This window comes from Lolium perenne, chromosome 7 (genome assembly GCF_019359855.2).
Source record: "Lolium perenne isolate Kyuss_39 chromosome 7, Kyuss_2.0, whole genome shotgun sequence".
Classification (NCBI taxonomy): Eukaryota; Viridiplantae; Streptophyta; class Magnoliopsida; order Poales; family Poaceae; genus Lolium; species Lolium perenne.
Genome location: NC_067250.2, coordinates 231,457,266 through 231,475,542, shown reverse-complemented (window position 1 = coordinate 231,475,542; position 18,277 = coordinate 231,457,266). Strand labels below are relative to the sequence as shown.

Here is an 18,277-nt window from a genome sequence, read left to right as displayed (position 1 = left end):
ATTAATTTTTTTGTTCTCAGATTTTCTGCCTCCTTGGTCTTTATGCATGTGAAATGGACATATGTTGCACAACAGAATATTACATTCTGGATTAAAGTGCCAATATACAGTAGAACTAACACACTTACACCCTTAACATTGATTGTCTTTATGTAACACAAATACTTGAAAGCCCCAACTGTGATCTTTCGCTATGCCTTCTCAAAAGTGATTATTATGTAGACTTCAATAAGATCCAAGAGATGTGTTACTCCCTCCGTCCCATGAAAGTTGTCTTGGATTTGTCTCAATTGTGATGTATCAATACAATAGATAGTGTCTAGATACATCTAAATTTAGACAAATCTAAGACATGTTTCATGGGATGGGGGAGTACTATTTTATAATTTTATTTAGCTGTAAGTTTTCATTATTTGTGTTGTACCCTTCTCAAGGTTATTCTTACGTTCCCGATTTGTATCAATGCAGGCTCTAACATATGCTGATTGCTCAGGTGCTTCTATCGTATCTCTGTTCTCACAGGTAATGTAACACAGTGCTATGGTATCCAATCCATTTTAATCTACCAATCACAATTCATTGCGCTTTCGTCTTTACTAGTTCTGAATATGAGCATTCTATCCTCGTATAATATGTCAACGGTATATGTTTATTAGTACATGCTAAAATCAAAGATGGGACATTTGGTTCCAACTGGTTAGTGCATGAAACTTAATACAGTATCAGAGCAGATGTTTTGGGTTTTGTCCCGCTTTCGCAATTTAGATAAAAAAACTGCTTGCCCTCTTTCTGTCCATGTTTAGTCCATGTTTAGGCCTTATCCAGCCACTTGTGAGAGCCTGAGAGGGGGTGTTGAAGTATGTGTCGATTGCCCAACCTTCTCCATCAGTTTGGACTTCTGGTTCTACTAGTTGGTGCATGAAACTTACTAAGTTCAAGAAATTTATTACAAAACACTAAAAATGGGCAACCGTTTATGATGTAAATTGGGAAGCCAGAAACCGATGGTAGTGACATATGTCGATTGCCCAACCTTCTCCATCAGTTTGGACTTTTGATTCTACTAGTTGGTGCATGAAACTTACTAAGTTCAAGAAATTTATTAGAAACCCACCAAAAATGGGCAACCGTTTATGATGTAAATTGGGAAGCCAGAAACTGATGGTAGAGACATGACTGGAAGCCACGAACCAACGGGCAGAGACATACTGATCCGGGAGAAGGAAGAGAGGCTCATCTTATGCAAATTCAGGTGAGTTAACCTGGCTCATCAACAGCCTAAGATGCTAGCATTGCCCCTCTCTCCTAAGTATTTGGCCATTGTGGCTACAAACTAGTGCACATATATGCAGAATGCATAAACTTTATGATGGTGAAGGAGATCATATTGATTCTGCACCGCCTAAAGCCCTGACGGTGCTTGCCTTTGATTCAGTGTTCTGATTATGTCTCTTTGAGGTGCTCCACTGTCTCAGTTTGAAGCCACGAGGCACGTGGACCACCACACTCCTTTCCAGTGTTAGCTCTTGGATGCTGGTGAACAGGGAGCCAGGACTGCTGATCTAGCATCGCAAGAGGCTGCGTCAACAGGACCCTGTGCCCCCCCTTGTTTGTGCTGGATTGCTTGTTATTAACACAACCTAATATCTATGGACCAAGGTGGTGGATATGTGGGTAGTGCAGTGTTTGACAGAGAAACCTTGGCACGACCGGATGTGGTTGCCTTCTGTCGCCCTCCACATCAGGACTTAGTGATCAATGCAATATCAGCATTATTTGTCCAAGCTGTTGGGCTACACACAAAATTTCTGATGGCAGCAAGAAGGACCTGGTCGAGCCCACAACTGTGTGATGAACTGCTGCCCTCTTTGCTTTGACGGACTCGACTCGCTAGACTTCTCTAAGAAGCCCATCGTACTCCGACTCATATAGCTGTGGCATGTGCGCTAACAATGCTAGAGCCTTGACGTACAGTCCTCTGTGTAGAATATGTTAGGGAATATGCAACTTGTATTTCCACGAGGCCAAAGGCCAATATATATACATGTACATGTGTGGTAAATATGCAAGATACCCCTTATAGAATGGTTTAAATTCACAACAATGCACGAAAGGTCTATACTACTATTAACACCACCCCCTCAAACTCATGGTGGGTTAACAACACTAAATCTGGAGAGGTAAAAGCTGTGTTTTGCTGTAGTCTGGGCCTTTCTAAAGAAATCGACTAACCGTAACTCGGAAGGCACATAGTGTAGAGCAACCAACTGATCATGCACACGGGAGCGCATGAAGGAAGCATCGACACCAATATACTAGGTTAGCTTATGCTTCACAGGGTCGCGCAGTACTAATACCACCTATACTGTCGAACGTAAGAGGAGTCGGTGTACTGACATAAACACCAACATCCTCAAGAAACCACTCTAGCCAACACCTTTGCAGTCAAAAGAGCCATAGCTCGCAACTCGGCCTCTGCACTTGAACGGGAAACCACAGCCTGTTTCTTTGTCTTCTAACCAATGAGAGTAGCACCAGGAATACCACCACAGTAAGCAGATAGGGATCGACGATCCAAAGGATCACTAGCCCATGTAGCATCCTTGAAGCTGTAATGAACTAGAGCATGGAAAGAAAAGATGGCAAGCGATGGTCCTACAAAGATGTTGAAGTCAAAGAAGGTGACTATTGTGACTCTGGTCCTTGCCAGAATCCTAGCTCCTCCATCTGTTGACCATCATCCCAATTGCCATCATCGTCAGACAGCATCTCCAGGCCAAGAATTTCCCTGCGGCATGGCAGCGGTGCCGACGAGCCACCACCAGATGGCTTTGGGCGGGTAGGTCTCTCAACGAGTCCCCCCCCCCTGTTCGCCCCCACCATCTGTCAGCGCCATCAGCAGGCCAACTGACTGTTGCCGCACACGCTCGCTTGGCCAGGAGTCTCAGAGTTTCTCCGTCGCATGGCATCATGGGTTGATCGATGTGCTGCTGCTGGCCAGATTGCCCTGCCTAGGGTCATCTCCGATCACCTCCTTCCCTTACCTCGACGCCATCATCCACGGTGGCTTGCAATCTGCTCTCCGTCCGGAATCGAGAATAGAGAGCGCTCGAGGAACTCGTGATTTTGGTGCTCTAGGGTTCCCGTCCGCGTGTGATTTTATGGATCTCCCCATCGCCTCTTCCTGCGTATTGGGGGCGGACTCCTCTTGATCTTTCCTCCTTTCCGCGTCGCGTAGAATGCATAGAATCTCTCAGCGTCCTCCGGCAATCCCGACGGACTCTCCTATAGGGGCGGCGGCGGCAGGGTGTGGTTGCCCATATCGCCAGAGCTGAGTCCTAAGCAGAGTTGACCTTACAAGAAGTGATTTTTTAAACATCAACTATCTAGCACATGAACAACTCAACTAGCTAGCACAAACGGAGCAACTAGCTAGCTAGCATGGGGATGCATCCGCTGCCCGAAGGGTACATGCGAGGCTGCTAGGCGGCTTGTGGCCAGCATGTGGCTGGTCGGTGGCGCTTATCCTGCGAGCAGCTGGTGAAAGGTCGGCGCTGGTGGACCAGCCGGCGGAACCCGCCGACAAGCAGTGGTGGCGACTTGGCCAGCTGGCCAGCAGGACGAGCAGCAGGCGGGGATCTACTGGAGATTGCAGTGGCCGGGCTCAATTGGGAAGTCAGCAGCAAAGGGACTGGCATTGGATCGAGTGCAGCAGCAAATAAGCCTGCAGATGGATGGGAACCACGCAACCACAGCCACCAGGAGGAGCAAGGCGACGTTCTGGTTGTGCAGATGGATAGGTATTCGTGGGAGAGAGATCGGAGATCTGATCGTTGAGAGTGAAAAAAATAATTGATCGAGGCGTAGAACACAAGTTGCACTGTGCAGATAAAAAATTCTAGTGCTCTGATACCTTGTTAGGAAAGAGCGCCGAGAGTAATGGTCGCCGTACATTCAGCTATAAAACTCTAGAATCAAACAACCTCAGTGACCTGCCAGACATACTGTCTTGGCAATGGACTGGATGGGAACAACTCCTTGAAGTTTTTTGACGCTAAAACCTCCTCGTGGCCAGGCGTGGGCTACCATACGTTTATCCGTGCCGTCTGTCTGACAAAGTACAAGACACTCTGGCATGAGGTTCTGTCACGGTTTCAGTCCACTGCATGGCCGCCTGGGGTTGGAGATAACTTTGTAGAGTGGTTGAGATCCAAGTCTCACAGCGTGCCCACAGTGCGCAACAGATAGGTGCTGCCTCCCTCACCATGCTATCCGTGTTGTGGATTTGGGAACATGGAAATGTTGCTGTCTTCAATGACAAGGTGCTGAATGTCGCCAGATTGCTGTCTACCATTCTAGCAGCTACATGTCTCAGAGTGACGGCTTGTGGGAAGCGTTACAGATCACATTTCCATCCACGCATTGCATGCAATTTTTTTTAACTGTATCTGTCAATGCATGTACTTTTGGCTTTTGCATCCGAAATACAAGACCAACATTTATTCACGTGTGCTAAAAAGCTTGTGGGAACATTGCACCTTTGTGCCTTAAAACATCATGGCTACCTCACTAACTATTGTTTCCTCCCGAAGATTATCCGACTCTGCCCAGACAAGTTTTTTGAGGTAGAAGACTTCGTTCTTGTTGCATTGGAGTTATACTCTCATTGTCTTGCAATGATTCTTCAAAGGTAATTCTCATGGTGATGTCCTTAGCTCCAAATCTCATTTTCTGTGCTCCTGATTATACCTTTTGTTCCTTTGAGATAATATTGGCAATTGGTTCCTTTTTTCTCACTACAGCAGTGCTGGAAGTTCTCAGGAAAGGTCAAGTAACACATTGCTTCCTCAAATATGTTTTGCCAGTGAGACTATGGGCCGTCGAATGAAAAATAAGGTAGTGATGTGAGGCAACCTGAGCTAATATCCTTAATTCTACTGCTGTAAAATGCCTTGATGCCATTCAAAGGGTTGTGATGTATGAAATCTAACAACCTGATTCATGTGGCAGCATTTGTGGAAGCTGATGATGGTGCTGCTATCCACATCACACCAATCGTTTCACCTAGTCTCAACTGATATATGCTTGTCAAATATCACCTCCTTTCTGCAAAGTATCTTGCCTTTCATGAAACGGTGTTTTAGAGGTACCATCTTAAGCCATTCTTGAATTAATTGCCGATGATCTACTTTCCTTAATCAAACATTTTGCTAGTGTCTTTAAAAGATCAGCATATTTTAAAATTGTCTTGCAACATGATAAGTAGGTAAGCTGCTAAATTAATGAAAGTCCTGTCTGTACCCATCTCATTGTTCAGTAAACTACTGGTGACTGGTCAAACCAGTCTGGGATACGTGTATGTATGTTCGCCAGATATACCAAAACCACAATCTTGCCACAATGAAATGGCAGCTTTAAATTTATCTCTGTGAAATATGCAGACCAAGAGTACTCTTCTAAATATAATGGCTTTGTTTTGTAGAAAGAGTCGAACCAGGTGATGCATACAGCAATCCAAAAGTTTCCTTAGTAGCTTTGGTTAGCCTGGTGGCATACTTGTGCACAGAATGTGATAATAGGATTTCAATGCTGGAAAACAAGATTTCTGATTCTTACAGGCTATTGGCAAAGATACTATTCTTTTGTTTGGGAGAAGTGATTTCTCTTGCAAAACTTGTTTATGAGATTGGATTTCTTACTGAAAATGGCACTAAGAATGATGTGCACATGTGGGATAGCTTTGGGCATTGCATACACGTTATTCAGAAATCACTTTGTAGCACCAACTTGCAGGTATCAAACTGGCTTTTCCTAGTACGTGCACCTAACATCTCAATTTGTGTTGGTAAGCTAACATGATGGTTTAACTAAGCAGGTTCAAATGCTGGTGATACATGTGCTGAAAACTTGTGCACAGAGAGAGCTAACTGAAGCTTCACAAACAAAGACACATTCTTTTATGATACTACTTGGGGAATTGCTAGAAGATGTGTTTTATTTGATGCAAACTGCATTGAAGGTACTGTATGGTAGCTTTATTAGTTTTGTTATTGTTAACATTTCTAGGAAATCAGATGGCATTCTTTGACAACTTTCTTTCTCCAGAATTGTTCAAGCAAGGAATCTGTAAACATCATTGATGATTGTTTGAAATTGCTTTTCCTCTTCCACACTCTAGCGCAATCACAGAAATACCAGCAAGAGGCTACAATACTTCTGCTGGACGCCTTACTGATGGTTTCCTTTTTGTCCAGTGATGATGCTTCAGAGGTAGCAAATCAATAAAAAAGAATCCCAATTTCTCATCATGTGATCAGGACATATATTATCGAGTCTGGAATTGTTAATGTTTGTCTAAACCGATTTCTTTCAGGAACTTACTGAAGTAAATACCATCTCCAAGAAGTTGTTCTCTCATTTTATTCAGATTCCATCAGCCGCCATGCAGATCAAAGATGTAATGCTTTCAGCACCACCTACAAAAAGGCAGCAACTTCAGGTATTGTGCATTAGTATTTGCTGCCTGGCATGTATCACATGGAATTTATACATCATTTTGATCCTGATCTTCATGATGAATTTTTAAAGATTTTGTCATGTTGCAATACATCCTCATCATTTGAGTGCTTTGGGAAATCTTCAGCTATGACCGTTGCTAAATATCCAGCTCCAATGCTGCTTTCTTTTGATTGGATGTGGGTTTGGGCAATTTCTGCGTGTTTGCAATTTCTTTGTGTTGGGCAGTAAAATATCTGCATTATTTGCATCTTAAAGTACCCCATCCTTTTGCTTTTTTATTGTAGGACATGATCCGAGCTTCTGTCAGCCATGGTCAGATAATGGTGCCGGTGAATACAAGCGCACAGTCAGAGCAGAATATTCAGGATAGTACCAGTAAAAAACCTGGGCCAGTAGCCATAGTGTCTGGAGCTGAAGTAGTTGAAGATAAGGATGGAAACGAAGTTAGTGATGATGACTGGGATGATGATTGGGACACTTTTCAATCCCTTCCAGCAACTGTTGCGAAGGATAATGCAGATTCTGCTCTAGTTGTTTCACCTATTCTGGAACATGGTTCGGTTGGAAGTTCTCATCAAGAACAGACTCCCCAGGAAAATACTAATGAAGATATTTGTGATACGGACGCTGTGGCTGGTGCAACGGAAGACATAAAATTTGTTGATGCTGAATTCGGGGAACCCTCTGCTTCACAATGCTCCAGTCTTGAGCCACAGGCCAAGATGGAATCCCTAGATTCGTCGTATGAAGATGATGAGGAAGTCCCAAGACATCCAGTAGTTGATTGCGACGAGCCATGGGCTCATGCTCTGAGGAACGAAGTTGGGAGCGAATTGCAGCAGGATCATGACAACCAGTTTGTTTCTGAAGAAAGAGACTTAGCAGATGATGGCGCTGACCCAACACTTGAAGACAACAGCGACATTTTTGGAGGAACTCAAAGGTCCGAGGGAGATGCCCTTGATGAAAATATTGCTTGTGCTGACGATTCCTCACGCAGTTTGAGGACTCCCTCCGATGCTGTAGTTGATGAGTTTAAGAGGAGCAGTGATACAGTATCAACTGGTAATAAGATCTCTATAAATGATGGTAAGGGTTGCGAGGAAGAGTTAGCACCTTCCTCTAGCGTCCTTATTACGAATGCTAGCATGTCAGAAAATGTTATCAGCACGAGCAATGCCAACAAACATCCTGATGATGCCGACACAAAACCAGAATCATCTGTAGACAAAAGCTCTGATTCCTAATCGTGGAACTTCTGTAGACAACATACATCACTGGAGAAAATTGAGTATGGTTATCAGAACTTAGGAAATGAAAACTAAAGGTTGGAAACCCTTAGAATCCTTATCTTCTCACCTTGATTGAGCTCAAGTTTTACCGTTGCAGTCTGTCTGCAGTCTAAAATGGAGTTGCGGTGATGCTCCAGGATACAATACTTCTTCATTATTATGTGCAAACGAAGAACTCTGTAATTTCTAAATCTCACACCCAAGACATTAACTTGGACTTGCATAGTTTCCACGTGGATTGTGTGCATCCCACCGCCTGTTCTCGTGTTTTTGTTGGGTCTTGGGTTGCTGTAGAGTTTGTACATCATTTTTACAATACTTGTGGAGCTTAGATGCGGGTTGTACATGTATGTGCTATTACGGTTTTTGTGCCCAGCATTCAATTTTTGACCTCATCATTGTGCTGAGAATACAAGGCCACCTAATACCATGTCTGTATGGGAACATGATGTAGATCATAACATTCTATTGACATCCTAGATACACTTAGTATGTTGTATGAGGTTGATTGTGTGCCCAGCATACTCATGTTTTGATGCGGTAATAGCAGTTTATGAGTTAATCTACGACAAAGGAATATTTGCAGTACATTAATGTTGACATTTAACCGTTAAACATAAACTCGTTTACCTTGTTAGATGTAGATGGGCTCCGGCCCATTTAGTTAAATGTAATCTCAAGGCTCAATACTATGCCATTTAGGGTTGGAGTAGTTTATAAGGGAAGCTCTTCTTCAACTAAGGGTGTGTTTGGTACCTCGGCTCTATCTCAACTTAGCTCATGCCACTATTTATTGTTTCTTAGCCCGGGTTGGGCCAGCTCAGTAGTACCCACCTCGTACCAAAAACACCTCTCAGCCAAGCTGGGTTGAGAAGCTGAAACCGAGCTTCACAATGCAGTCAGGTCAAACTCATACTCGTAGAACACTGTAGTCGTGTCAGGGCCCCCACCCCCACTTTTTTCTATCTCATTTGCCTCCTGTTCCTTCTCCCGTGAGCATCGGGCCGAGTTGGAGCAAGGAGAGCCATAACTCGCGTCGGCGTCCTCCGGCTCGCCGCCGGTGACGAGGCTGGTCCTCATCCTGCTCTAGCCCTCCTCCGCATGTAGCTCCATGTGGATGAGGCTCCGCTGGATGCGCCATGATCGTCCGCGCCCGAGCTTCGCCTCGGCTAGAGGCGCCATGGCCGCACACGCCCTAGCTCATTCTCCCGACGCGTTATGACCACCCGCGCCCGAGCTCCGCCTTGCTCGATGCGCCATGGCCGCCGCGCCCGAGCTCCCCCAACTCCCAATGCGCACACGATGGGCTGCAACTGTTCTTCACGCGAGGGTTGACTAGCTGGAGAGCCACGGGATGCACACATGGACGAGCTGCTTCTGCTGGCCCGATTTCCAACACCTCGCCGGAGTTCCAGCCCAAAGTTGCTAGGGTTCTGATTGCTTTTATTAGGGACCTGATTGCTTTTATTTATATTTATAGGGACTCGATTGCAAATTTTAGATCTTCTCAGCTAGTCTCACCACATACAACCCATCAAATAACAGATGCACTCAACATGTCTCCATTTGGCCCGGGCTACCAAACACACCATAAGTGAGTGAGAAAAGGGGTTCATGCGTGGTCCCCTTGGTCGTTAGCTTCGCCACGCATTGCACGCTGGTCGCATTTTAACTTGACTTCGAGTTCATAGCCGGTTTGTGGAAGACTTCTTTTTTTGCTCAGTCCCCTGGCTGGGCTGGAGTGTATGCATTAACATGCATGTGACTTCTAGAGTCTTCTTCTGCCGCGTGTAGGTTTGGGCAGACAAACGCCTCCATATTCTAGGCTATATCGGGAATCAATCTCTCTCTCACACACACAATGTGAGTTCCAACCGCTATACATCCTCTTGTCTTCCCCATCCCGACGATCGCGTGCACGATCGTACGGGAGAGCATGCCTCTTCCCATCCCGACGATCGCGTGCATGATCGTACGGGAGAGCATGCCTCTGAAATCCCATCTGTTAGATCTTGCACTGGGAGGGCGGTAAGGTTTTTGGGGGACCATCTCGGCGTGACTGCTCACTGATGTTCAAGTTCTTTATCGCCAGCTCACGTCATCATATCCGGCTTTCTGCGGTCTCATCGACCTCTGCGGAATTGGTGACTTCAATGACACCATGGGCGACATCGATCAAAGCCTTGGTGATGTTGCAGTGGTGGCCTTCCCACGCCCGCTATGTGCTTCCCTTCTTATTCTTAGTACTAGTAGTTGTTGCATGTGCATATCTGCCAGGTTTGCTCGTTGTGCAAGTTCTTATGTGATGATGATTTTGGTGATTAAACTCACTCGAAAGTTTCCTAATAAACTAGCAATTCAAAAACCTTATATGTTTAGGTAACTTTAACCGTTTGACTTCGTTGCTACGCTCAAATCGAGCCCGTTTACTGGGCTTCATTTTAGAGATGAAAAATAAAGACCATCTTGTGGCTCACTGCTATGAGTGTGTACTAGGTAGCTGCTGGCACTCCGAGACATTTGCTTTCTCCCGATGAGGAGAAAGGGTTGAGGGAGGCCACCATTCTCTTTGTGGGTGCCGTCTTGAGTGTGCTTGTTGAAAAGTTGGTGGACGCCGCCTATCTTCATATTTGAGATGGGAAGGAATTGTGAGACGAGCTGGACGCTAAGTTCGGTGCGGCTGATGCCGGAGGTGAACTGTATGCTATGGTGTAGTTCAACGATTAAAGAACCGTTGAGAACCGATCTGTAGAAGAACCGACTTATGAGCTACATATCATGGCAAAGGAACTTGAGCTCCTCAAGTCCAGCAGACAAGTTTGTCGTGGGTTGCATTGTCGCTAAGATTCCTCCTTCGCGGAGGAACTTAATTTAGCACTTCCCTAAAACATTAGAGGCACAAGTTCTCGGTTGAGAACACCATTGCCCTTCTGGATGTCAGAGAGAAGGCGAGGTCAAAAGACAAACACACTAGTGGAACTGAGGTTCGTTGTGATCGATGATTCCACTAGGTACATCTATGTGTATCTCCTGAAAACTAAATATGAGGATATCGATTTATTTAATATCTATAATGCGGAAGTTGAAAATCAACTTGAAAGAAAGATAAAAATGATTCGCTTTGATCATGGTGGATAGTACTTTTCTAATGATTTCAATTTATTAAGTTTGGAACATAGTATAATCTATGAGAGGATTCCTTCCAATTACCCTCAATCCAATGGGATTGCGGAAAGTAAAATCGGACTCTAACCAAATTTGGTTAACGCCATGTTAGACATTGCCGGCTTACCAAGGAATGGTGGGGGAGGCTATACTGAATTTGTTTCATGTCCTAAACCGTGTTCCAACAAAGAATAAAGAGACAACTCTATTTGTGGAACTTGGGGTTGCTTGGATAATTTACCAATCAACAAGAAGCGTAAGCTTGGACCGAAAACCGTGGACTGTATCTTTCTTGGCTATGCTTCTGGATCATAGCATTGCTTATAGATTTCTTATGGTGAAATAGGGAGTGGGTGAATATGGTACAATCATTAAAACTCCTATGATGCTTGGTGAAGAATGTAATGATGAGAGTTCATATTCGAATGAGGAGGATTACAATGAAGCTCCCACAAAGAGCAAGAGACCAATGCCTGTAAAGTCCTTAGGCAATGATTTCATTGTGTACCTAGTGGATGATACACCCACTACCATTTCAAAAGCTCTTGCATCTCTGGATACATACTACTAGAAAGAAGCGGTTCGAACTGAGATGGACTCCATCTTGGATAATGAAACTTGGGATTTAGCTGAACGACCTTATGGGTGCAAACCTGTAGGATGTAAATATGTATTAAGAAGAAGCTACGAGATGATGGTAAGTACAAATCTCGGCTTGTAGCCAAGGGCTAAAACAAAAAGGAAGGCGAAGGTTTCTTTGATATCTACTCGCATGTGGCGAGATTGACCACAATTTTGATTGGCCATCTCAGAGAGTCTTCTCTTTCATGAAATGTACGTTAAGATAACTTTCCTAAATGGAGAGTTGGACGAGGAAATATACATGGAATAGCCTGATGGGTTTGCACTGAAAGGTTAATAAAGGAAGGTGTGTAAGTTAAATAAATTTTTGTATGGCTTCAATCGAGCTCGCAAACAATGGCATGAGAAGTTTGAAATAACTTTGATATATGTGATTTTTTTTGTTTCAAATGAAGCCAACAAATGTGTGTACTACCACCATGGTGGGGGCGAGGAAGTTCTCTTATGTTTGTATGTGGATGACATATACTAATTTTTGGGACAAGCCTAAAAAAGGTTTAGGATCGAGGTCAAAGCCATCTTATCTAAATGTTTTGAAATAAATGTTTTGAAATGAAAGACCTTGGAGAAGTTGTTGTCATTTTAAACATCAAGCCATTGTGACTTGAGAATAAGGGGATTGCAGTTGTGCAATCTTATTATGTTCAGAATGTATTGCGTTGAAAGAATGAGAAGGCAGCGAGGGATCAACTAACATACTCTCAAAAAATAGGTTCACTCATGTATTTAGCTTGCGCTACGAGGCCTGTCACCTTGTTTGCTATGTGCAAACTAAGCCGGTTTGTGGCCAACCAAGCAGATGATCATTGGCATGCTCTTGAGAGAGTGATACACTATCTAAAGGGAACCATGCATGAGCTATGGAATTCATTATACCGGGTTCCAGGAGGACTTGAAGGGTATAATGATTCAAATTGGATCTCAGAAGCTGAAGAGATGATGGCCACAAGTGGATATGTATTCACTCTTGGTGGTGGCGATGTTTCCTAGAAGTCTTGCTAGGAGGCCATCTTAACGGTGTCAACAATGAAAGTAGAACTCACATCATTAGATACAACTACTTTTGAAGCGAAATGATATCATGAGCTCTTGAAAGACTTGCCTATGGTTGAGAAACTAGCACTGTGTATGCTTATGAACTATGACAACCAAACTTTGATTGTCAGAGTGAACAACTCCAACGATAATATGAAGAGTTCAAAACATGTCAAGAGGAAGCTGAAGTCTGTCAGAAACTGAACAACTCTAGAGTGATAGCATTGGATTATGTCCAAAGGGCTAAAAAACTAGCAGATCCTTTCACAAAAGGACTATCAAGGAACATAATAGACCTTGCGTCCATGGAGATGAGTTTGAGACCCACGTGATTGTCCAAGGGGTAACCCAATTCATGTGATCCGATATCCCGTGAATTAGAACGTCTGAAAACAAGCTGGGGCAACTAAGTCGAGAGAAACTTTTAACTCCCACTCCGCCGCAAATGCAATTCTCTCATAGCCACTATAAGGTAGGATGACTATGTCTTGATGTGTTCTAAGCGACTCTTTGTGAGCCGGAGACATTGTACTACGGGGTGATCTTGAAAAGAACACACATATGTGAGCGACACTGCTCATATTGCGCGACACTGCTCATAGTGCGAAAGATTTGGGTGAATCTCTAGGAAGATCAAGAACGTCCGAGGCGTATGACTTATAAGCTCCACCCGAGGGAAGATTATGAAGGCTTGGTACCGAGCCGGTATTGAGTGAAACTTGCTACACAAGGTTGTGAATGGAAGGCCTAGTCCATTGTTCAGTTGTAGTTAAGCGTAGCTCTTTACCTAGGTGAAAGTTCAACTTAACAGTATCCACCGAAACACATGCATATTAAATAATGATTGAAACCAATGTGTCATATTATGTGCCTCTGAGATCTGGTGGGGGATTGTTAGATGTAGATGGGCTGCTACCATTTGGGCAGCCCATGTAACCTACAATTTCCAAAATCTCAAGGCCCGGTACTATGGCAGATGGATAGGGACTGTGGTGACTAAGTTTAGTCTCATATTGCTAATTGAGAGGGAGTTGAAGTGGTTTATATGGAAAGATTTTCTTGACCCATTAACTGGATGAGAAGGGAAGGAGTTCACGCACACACTCTTCCTCCTCCTCCGCTGCTCGCTTTGATATTCATCGCAAGCACGCGCGTTGCGTTTGGTGACTCGAGTTTAGATTCAAAACCGGTTTTGAGGAGGACTTCCTTTTTGCAATGTGCACCGGCTGGCCTGCGGTATACTGTCAAGCATGCATGCTTCAAGAGTCTACCTTTGACGTGTATCGGTTTAGGCAGGCAGACGCCTCCACATCCCAGGCTATACCGAGGCTGAATGTGTGAGTTTGTTCTCTCTGTCTCTCTATCATTGGAGTTCCAACTGTTGCACCGTCCTCTTGTCTTCCCCATCCCGACGACCGCGTGCATGATTGTCAGGGAGAGCATGCCTTCAAAGTCCCGTCTGCTCAGATCCTGCATCGGGAGGCAGGTGATAAGGTTTTTAGAAAGCATCTCGGCGTGACTAATTGCTATTGTTCAAGTTCTTCATCACTCGCTGGCCTTCACGGAATCAGCGACTTTGATAACACCATGTGCGACATAAATCACAGCATACCCAGATCTAACGTATGTGCTTTCCTTCTTACTATTAGCCCTAGTAGTTGTTCTATGTGCAAATCTGCACAGTTTGCTCGCTTGTCTGCATGTAGTTAAGTGTGCTAGTACTTATGTGATAATGATTTCGGTGATTAAACTCATTTGAAAATTTCCTAATAACCTAAGATAAGCTTGACCTATAACTCATCTAAAGACAACTGATTGAGTGCATATTGGCTGGTATCAACAATTTTGAACATATAGCTTGTCTAGTTTGGTTGCTCTTTTTTTTTAAGACCTCGTCGGGTCACAAAATAATCTCCAAAAAATTACAAAATTTAAACGTCTGTCAGAGCATCAAAACTTGTCACAGAAACCTGCGATATCACAGTGCATATTTGCGTGTGATATCAGAACTTATCACAGAAACTCGCCGGAGCATCTAAAAACTAAGAGCATCTCCAGCCGCGTCCCCCAAACCGTCCCCCAAAGCGCGCCGGATTGAGTGTTTGGGGGACGTGTTTTGTTCGTGCCGTCTTTGGGAGACGTCGCTCCCCAGCCGCGTCCCCCAAACGCCACCCCCAAACATTTAAAATACTTTTTGTTGATTTTTTTATTTCAATTTCCACAAACTAATACATAATTTGGAACGTGGTTTACACGAAAACACAGTTAGACACATGGTTTTCCATAAACTAATACATAGTTTGAACCGTCGTGGACACAAATATAAAATTTTGCAAAGAAACTAAACCTAACTAGGCCGTGCATCGAAGGTTTCCTATGTTCGCTGCTAAGAAAGAACACTCGAGGGCACACCCAGTCACCTAAACTGGAAAATCCAGCGGGAGGATGGTGCCCTTGTTGGTTCTACCGAGGAGGCGAACATCCAGAAACCTCCGTGCACGTGTTCGCTGCGAAGAAAGAACACTCAGTCGTCCTCCTCGTCAGTGTTGTCGCCGTGGTAGTCCCGGCGGCACCGCGTCTCGTCGAAGACCCTGACGCTCATGTCCCTGTCGCCGAAGTAGGAGAACAGGAGGATGAAGCCGGCTTGGAGGCTGTGGTGCCGCGCGAACTTCTCCCAGCCGATGTTGAGGTACATCTTGCCGCGTGCGTCGTAGATCACGTCGACGATCCACCGGTAGTAGCCGCACGCAGCCTCCCGCAGATGCATCGTGCGCGGGCGATCGTCGCCGGCGACGTAGTCGGCGAAGGAGTCTGGCAGCCTCTGGATGCCGCACGGGTCGCCCTTGAGGACGAGGACGAACTCGAACCGCACGTCCGGCTCCACGTCCATCTCCGACGATGATGAAGCCGGCGGCGTGGAAGGCGAGGCGAGCGTTCAGCTCTGCCGCGGCCATGACCACGACCACGGCCGCGAGGTCGGCCTCCGCCTCTACCGGACATAGCGTCGAGTCTTGTTGAGATGGTGGCGGCTAGGGTTTGGGAGAGAGGCGCTAGGGTTTGTGTGTGAGAGGGACGATGAGAGGCGGCCCTTTTATAGGCCGGAGGGAGGCGGGGGAGCGGTGGCGCGCATTAACGCCGGCACGTAGAGCTAGGCGCGACGGGACGCATCGCTGCGTCGCTGCGGGAACTGCACCGTCGCTGCGTCGCTGCGGGAACTGCACCGCCAATAACTTCCGTCACGAGGTAGGCGACGGTTAGGTTAAAAATTTATTGTGCCGCTGACGAGTCGGCCCCACCACTCCCCGCCTCGCTTTTCGTTGTGTCCGGCGTCCCCGGTGCGTCCCCTGTGGGACAGGGACGGGCTCGGGGCGCCGGACAAAAATGGGCTTTGGGGGACGCGGCTGGAACGGTTTTTTTTGTCCGGCGCGCCCCAATCGCTTTGGGGACGCGGCTGGAGATGCTCTAAGGACATCTCCAATGTGACGAAGCAAAGCGGATGCTTAAATTGTCCACACGCGTCCGTTTGCGTTGGCTCACGCATCCGTTTTCACCAGGTGCTCCCGCAACACGACGCAATTTTTTTTTGGTTTTGCATTCTTTAAACATAATTTACGAAGTGAATAAAGGAAAATAAAAAATATAATACAAAAAGGCGCATGTAAAGCCTGGTACCCTAGCCCACTCCTCCTCGTCGTCGTCATCGTCGTCGTTGAGCATGCGAAATTCCGGTATCTACCACGCCTAGTTTGCAACCGGCGGAACATACGTCGGTGCCACCGGTGGTGGAGGTGGAGCAACCCACGGGCTGTGAACAACAGAGGTGGAGGCGGCGGCGGGTGCGGGGCCGAGTTCTGCAGCGCCCGTTGTAGGGCCTCTTCCTCTGTGAGGCCTGGCGGTATGATGTCGGTGGCGTACAGCGGCGGCGGCTGTACTGGTCGGACCACCTGCGACACGAGGACACTGAACCTCTCGATCTTCTCGTCGGTCATCGGCAGCGCGAAGTCGAACTTCCGACCCTCCGCCATGGCCGCCTGCCAGTCCTGGAAGACGCATGCGACAAAGTTGGCTGAGTCGTCCTTGGCCTCCTTGTTGTGGTAGGCCAACACATCATCGTCCTGGGAGGCGAAGGAGGAGACGGTGGTTGCCATGTTCAACGACGAGGCGGGCGCGCAGCATGCCCCAGTGGCCGCTCAAATGGGAAGTCTCGATCGCCGAGGAAGCCCGCCTTCCTCCTCGGGTCCTGCTCGGTCTCGCGCCAGGTGTGCCATTGATTGGAGTCCACGGCTAAGGCATGATCATCGCGGAGGTCCGGCGGCAGATCTCGACGCTCCTCTCCGGTTCACGACGAGGCACCCGCGGGACAGGCACCCAGCGGAAGCTGAGCTGCCAGCCGCCGCGAGGCAGGTGCACGCACCCCCCCAGCGTTCGCACGACACCCAGTTTGTGTACAACACTCGCGCAATATCGACAGGGAGCGGCACCCTGTTCGTCCACGGATCCTTCTTCACGCCGTTGCCAGACGCCTTAGAGTCGTGCTTCTTCTTTCCCATCGTGATGCGACGGCGCGGTGGTGAGGGTGGGAGCGGAGGTGTAGCTGGTGTGGGCAATTTCAGAGACGATGCTGGTCGCTTTTTAAAGACCGGGCGCGCGGGGGTCACGATGCCATTGATGACGGCACCCATTGATGGCGAAAGCTGCGGCGCAGACGCGAAAGCGACGGCTGCGGAAGTGATGCGTTCGAAACATGCCTCTAGGTCGCTGCCAAGTGGGTCCGTGAGAGAATCGAGCAGACACTCGGCGTGACCGCGCAACGTCCACCAAGACGCATCCAAAATACAAATATGCGTCGCGTTTGTGTTCTGCGAACGGTTCGGTCACTATGCTTTGAGTCGCTAGGGCGGTGCAGGTGCATTTTTGACCGAACCGACGCGGAGCGTCGCCCCGATACAGATGCCCCAAAATGAGAAGAAAAGAAGAACATCTGAACGTAACTTTGTAATTCGCAGATGCATTATCAACGTACTCCCTTCCAGCAGGGCAAAACGCGTCCGCACATGCGTGGACAAAGTCCTTTCAGCGGATAGGAAAACGTAGACTGCAACCTTTTTTTTATAAAGCTGAGTAGGATCGATCATCCGGAGACAGATCGATGACATGACATCAAGAATATGCTAACAGTACATCGCTGATAAAGCCAGGAAGGAATTTTCCATAAAAGGTGACATTTATCTCTAGCCTTTCATTTCTCCCGCCAATGATATAATCACTTGCAATGCCCACCAAACTCGGATAATGTCTGAACTTTTTCAGCGTGACACAAGAATAGTAAGTGTGCATTATTTTCTGATTCACATGTCATTCCACAATTTACAGCTACAACTTTTCTCAAATAGTTTCATGACTTCAGACTGGAAATAAGCATAAACTATAAATCAATCAAGTCTAGTTAATGTATTTTTTCCTAGTTGTGTGCACACTTAAAGTTTTAACTAGCTCTTATATTACATTACTGTAGAGGCTGAGTATAATTGATATTAATATATTTCCTTAATAAAAAATTGTCCACGTTATAGTTTCAACAAGTACATGAAATTTGGGATATTCATTTCGGCTCATGGGTGCAT

At 46.2% G+C, this 18,277-nt stretch overlaps 1 protein-coding gene across 3 annotated transcripts in view; it reads left to right on the top strand.

The window, feature by feature from the left end:
• LOC127313921 (protein SWEETIE) overlaps window positions 1-8,313 on the top strand; it is a 35,313-nt gene extending 27,000 nt beyond the window's left edge. For 2 of the 3 annotated variants that reach the window (XM_051344403.2, XM_071823601.1), the window contains exons 40-48: window positions 469-522; window positions 4,593-4,690; window positions 4,803-4,896; window positions 5,011-5,146; window positions 5,483-5,793; window positions 5,876-6,019; window positions 6,106-6,270; window positions 6,374-6,499; window positions 6,804-8,313. In XM_051344403.2, coding sequence (XP_051200363.1) covers window positions 469-522; window positions 4,593-4,690; window positions 4,803-4,896; window positions 5,011-5,146; window positions 5,483-5,793; window positions 5,876-6,019; window positions 6,106-6,270; window positions 6,374-6,499; window positions 6,804-7,766 — 2,091 coding nt within the window. In that variant the 3' untranslated portion in view covers window positions 7,767-8,313. The remainder of the gene's footprint in view (window positions 1-468; window positions 523-4,592; window positions 4,691-4,802; window positions 4,897-5,010; window positions 5,147-5,482; window positions 5,794-5,875; window positions 6,020-6,105; window positions 6,271-6,373; window positions 6,500-6,803) is intronic. The other variant, XM_071823603.1, reaches the window with a different exon arrangement.
• The last annotated feature ends 9,964 nt before the right edge of the window (window positions 8,314-18,277 follow it).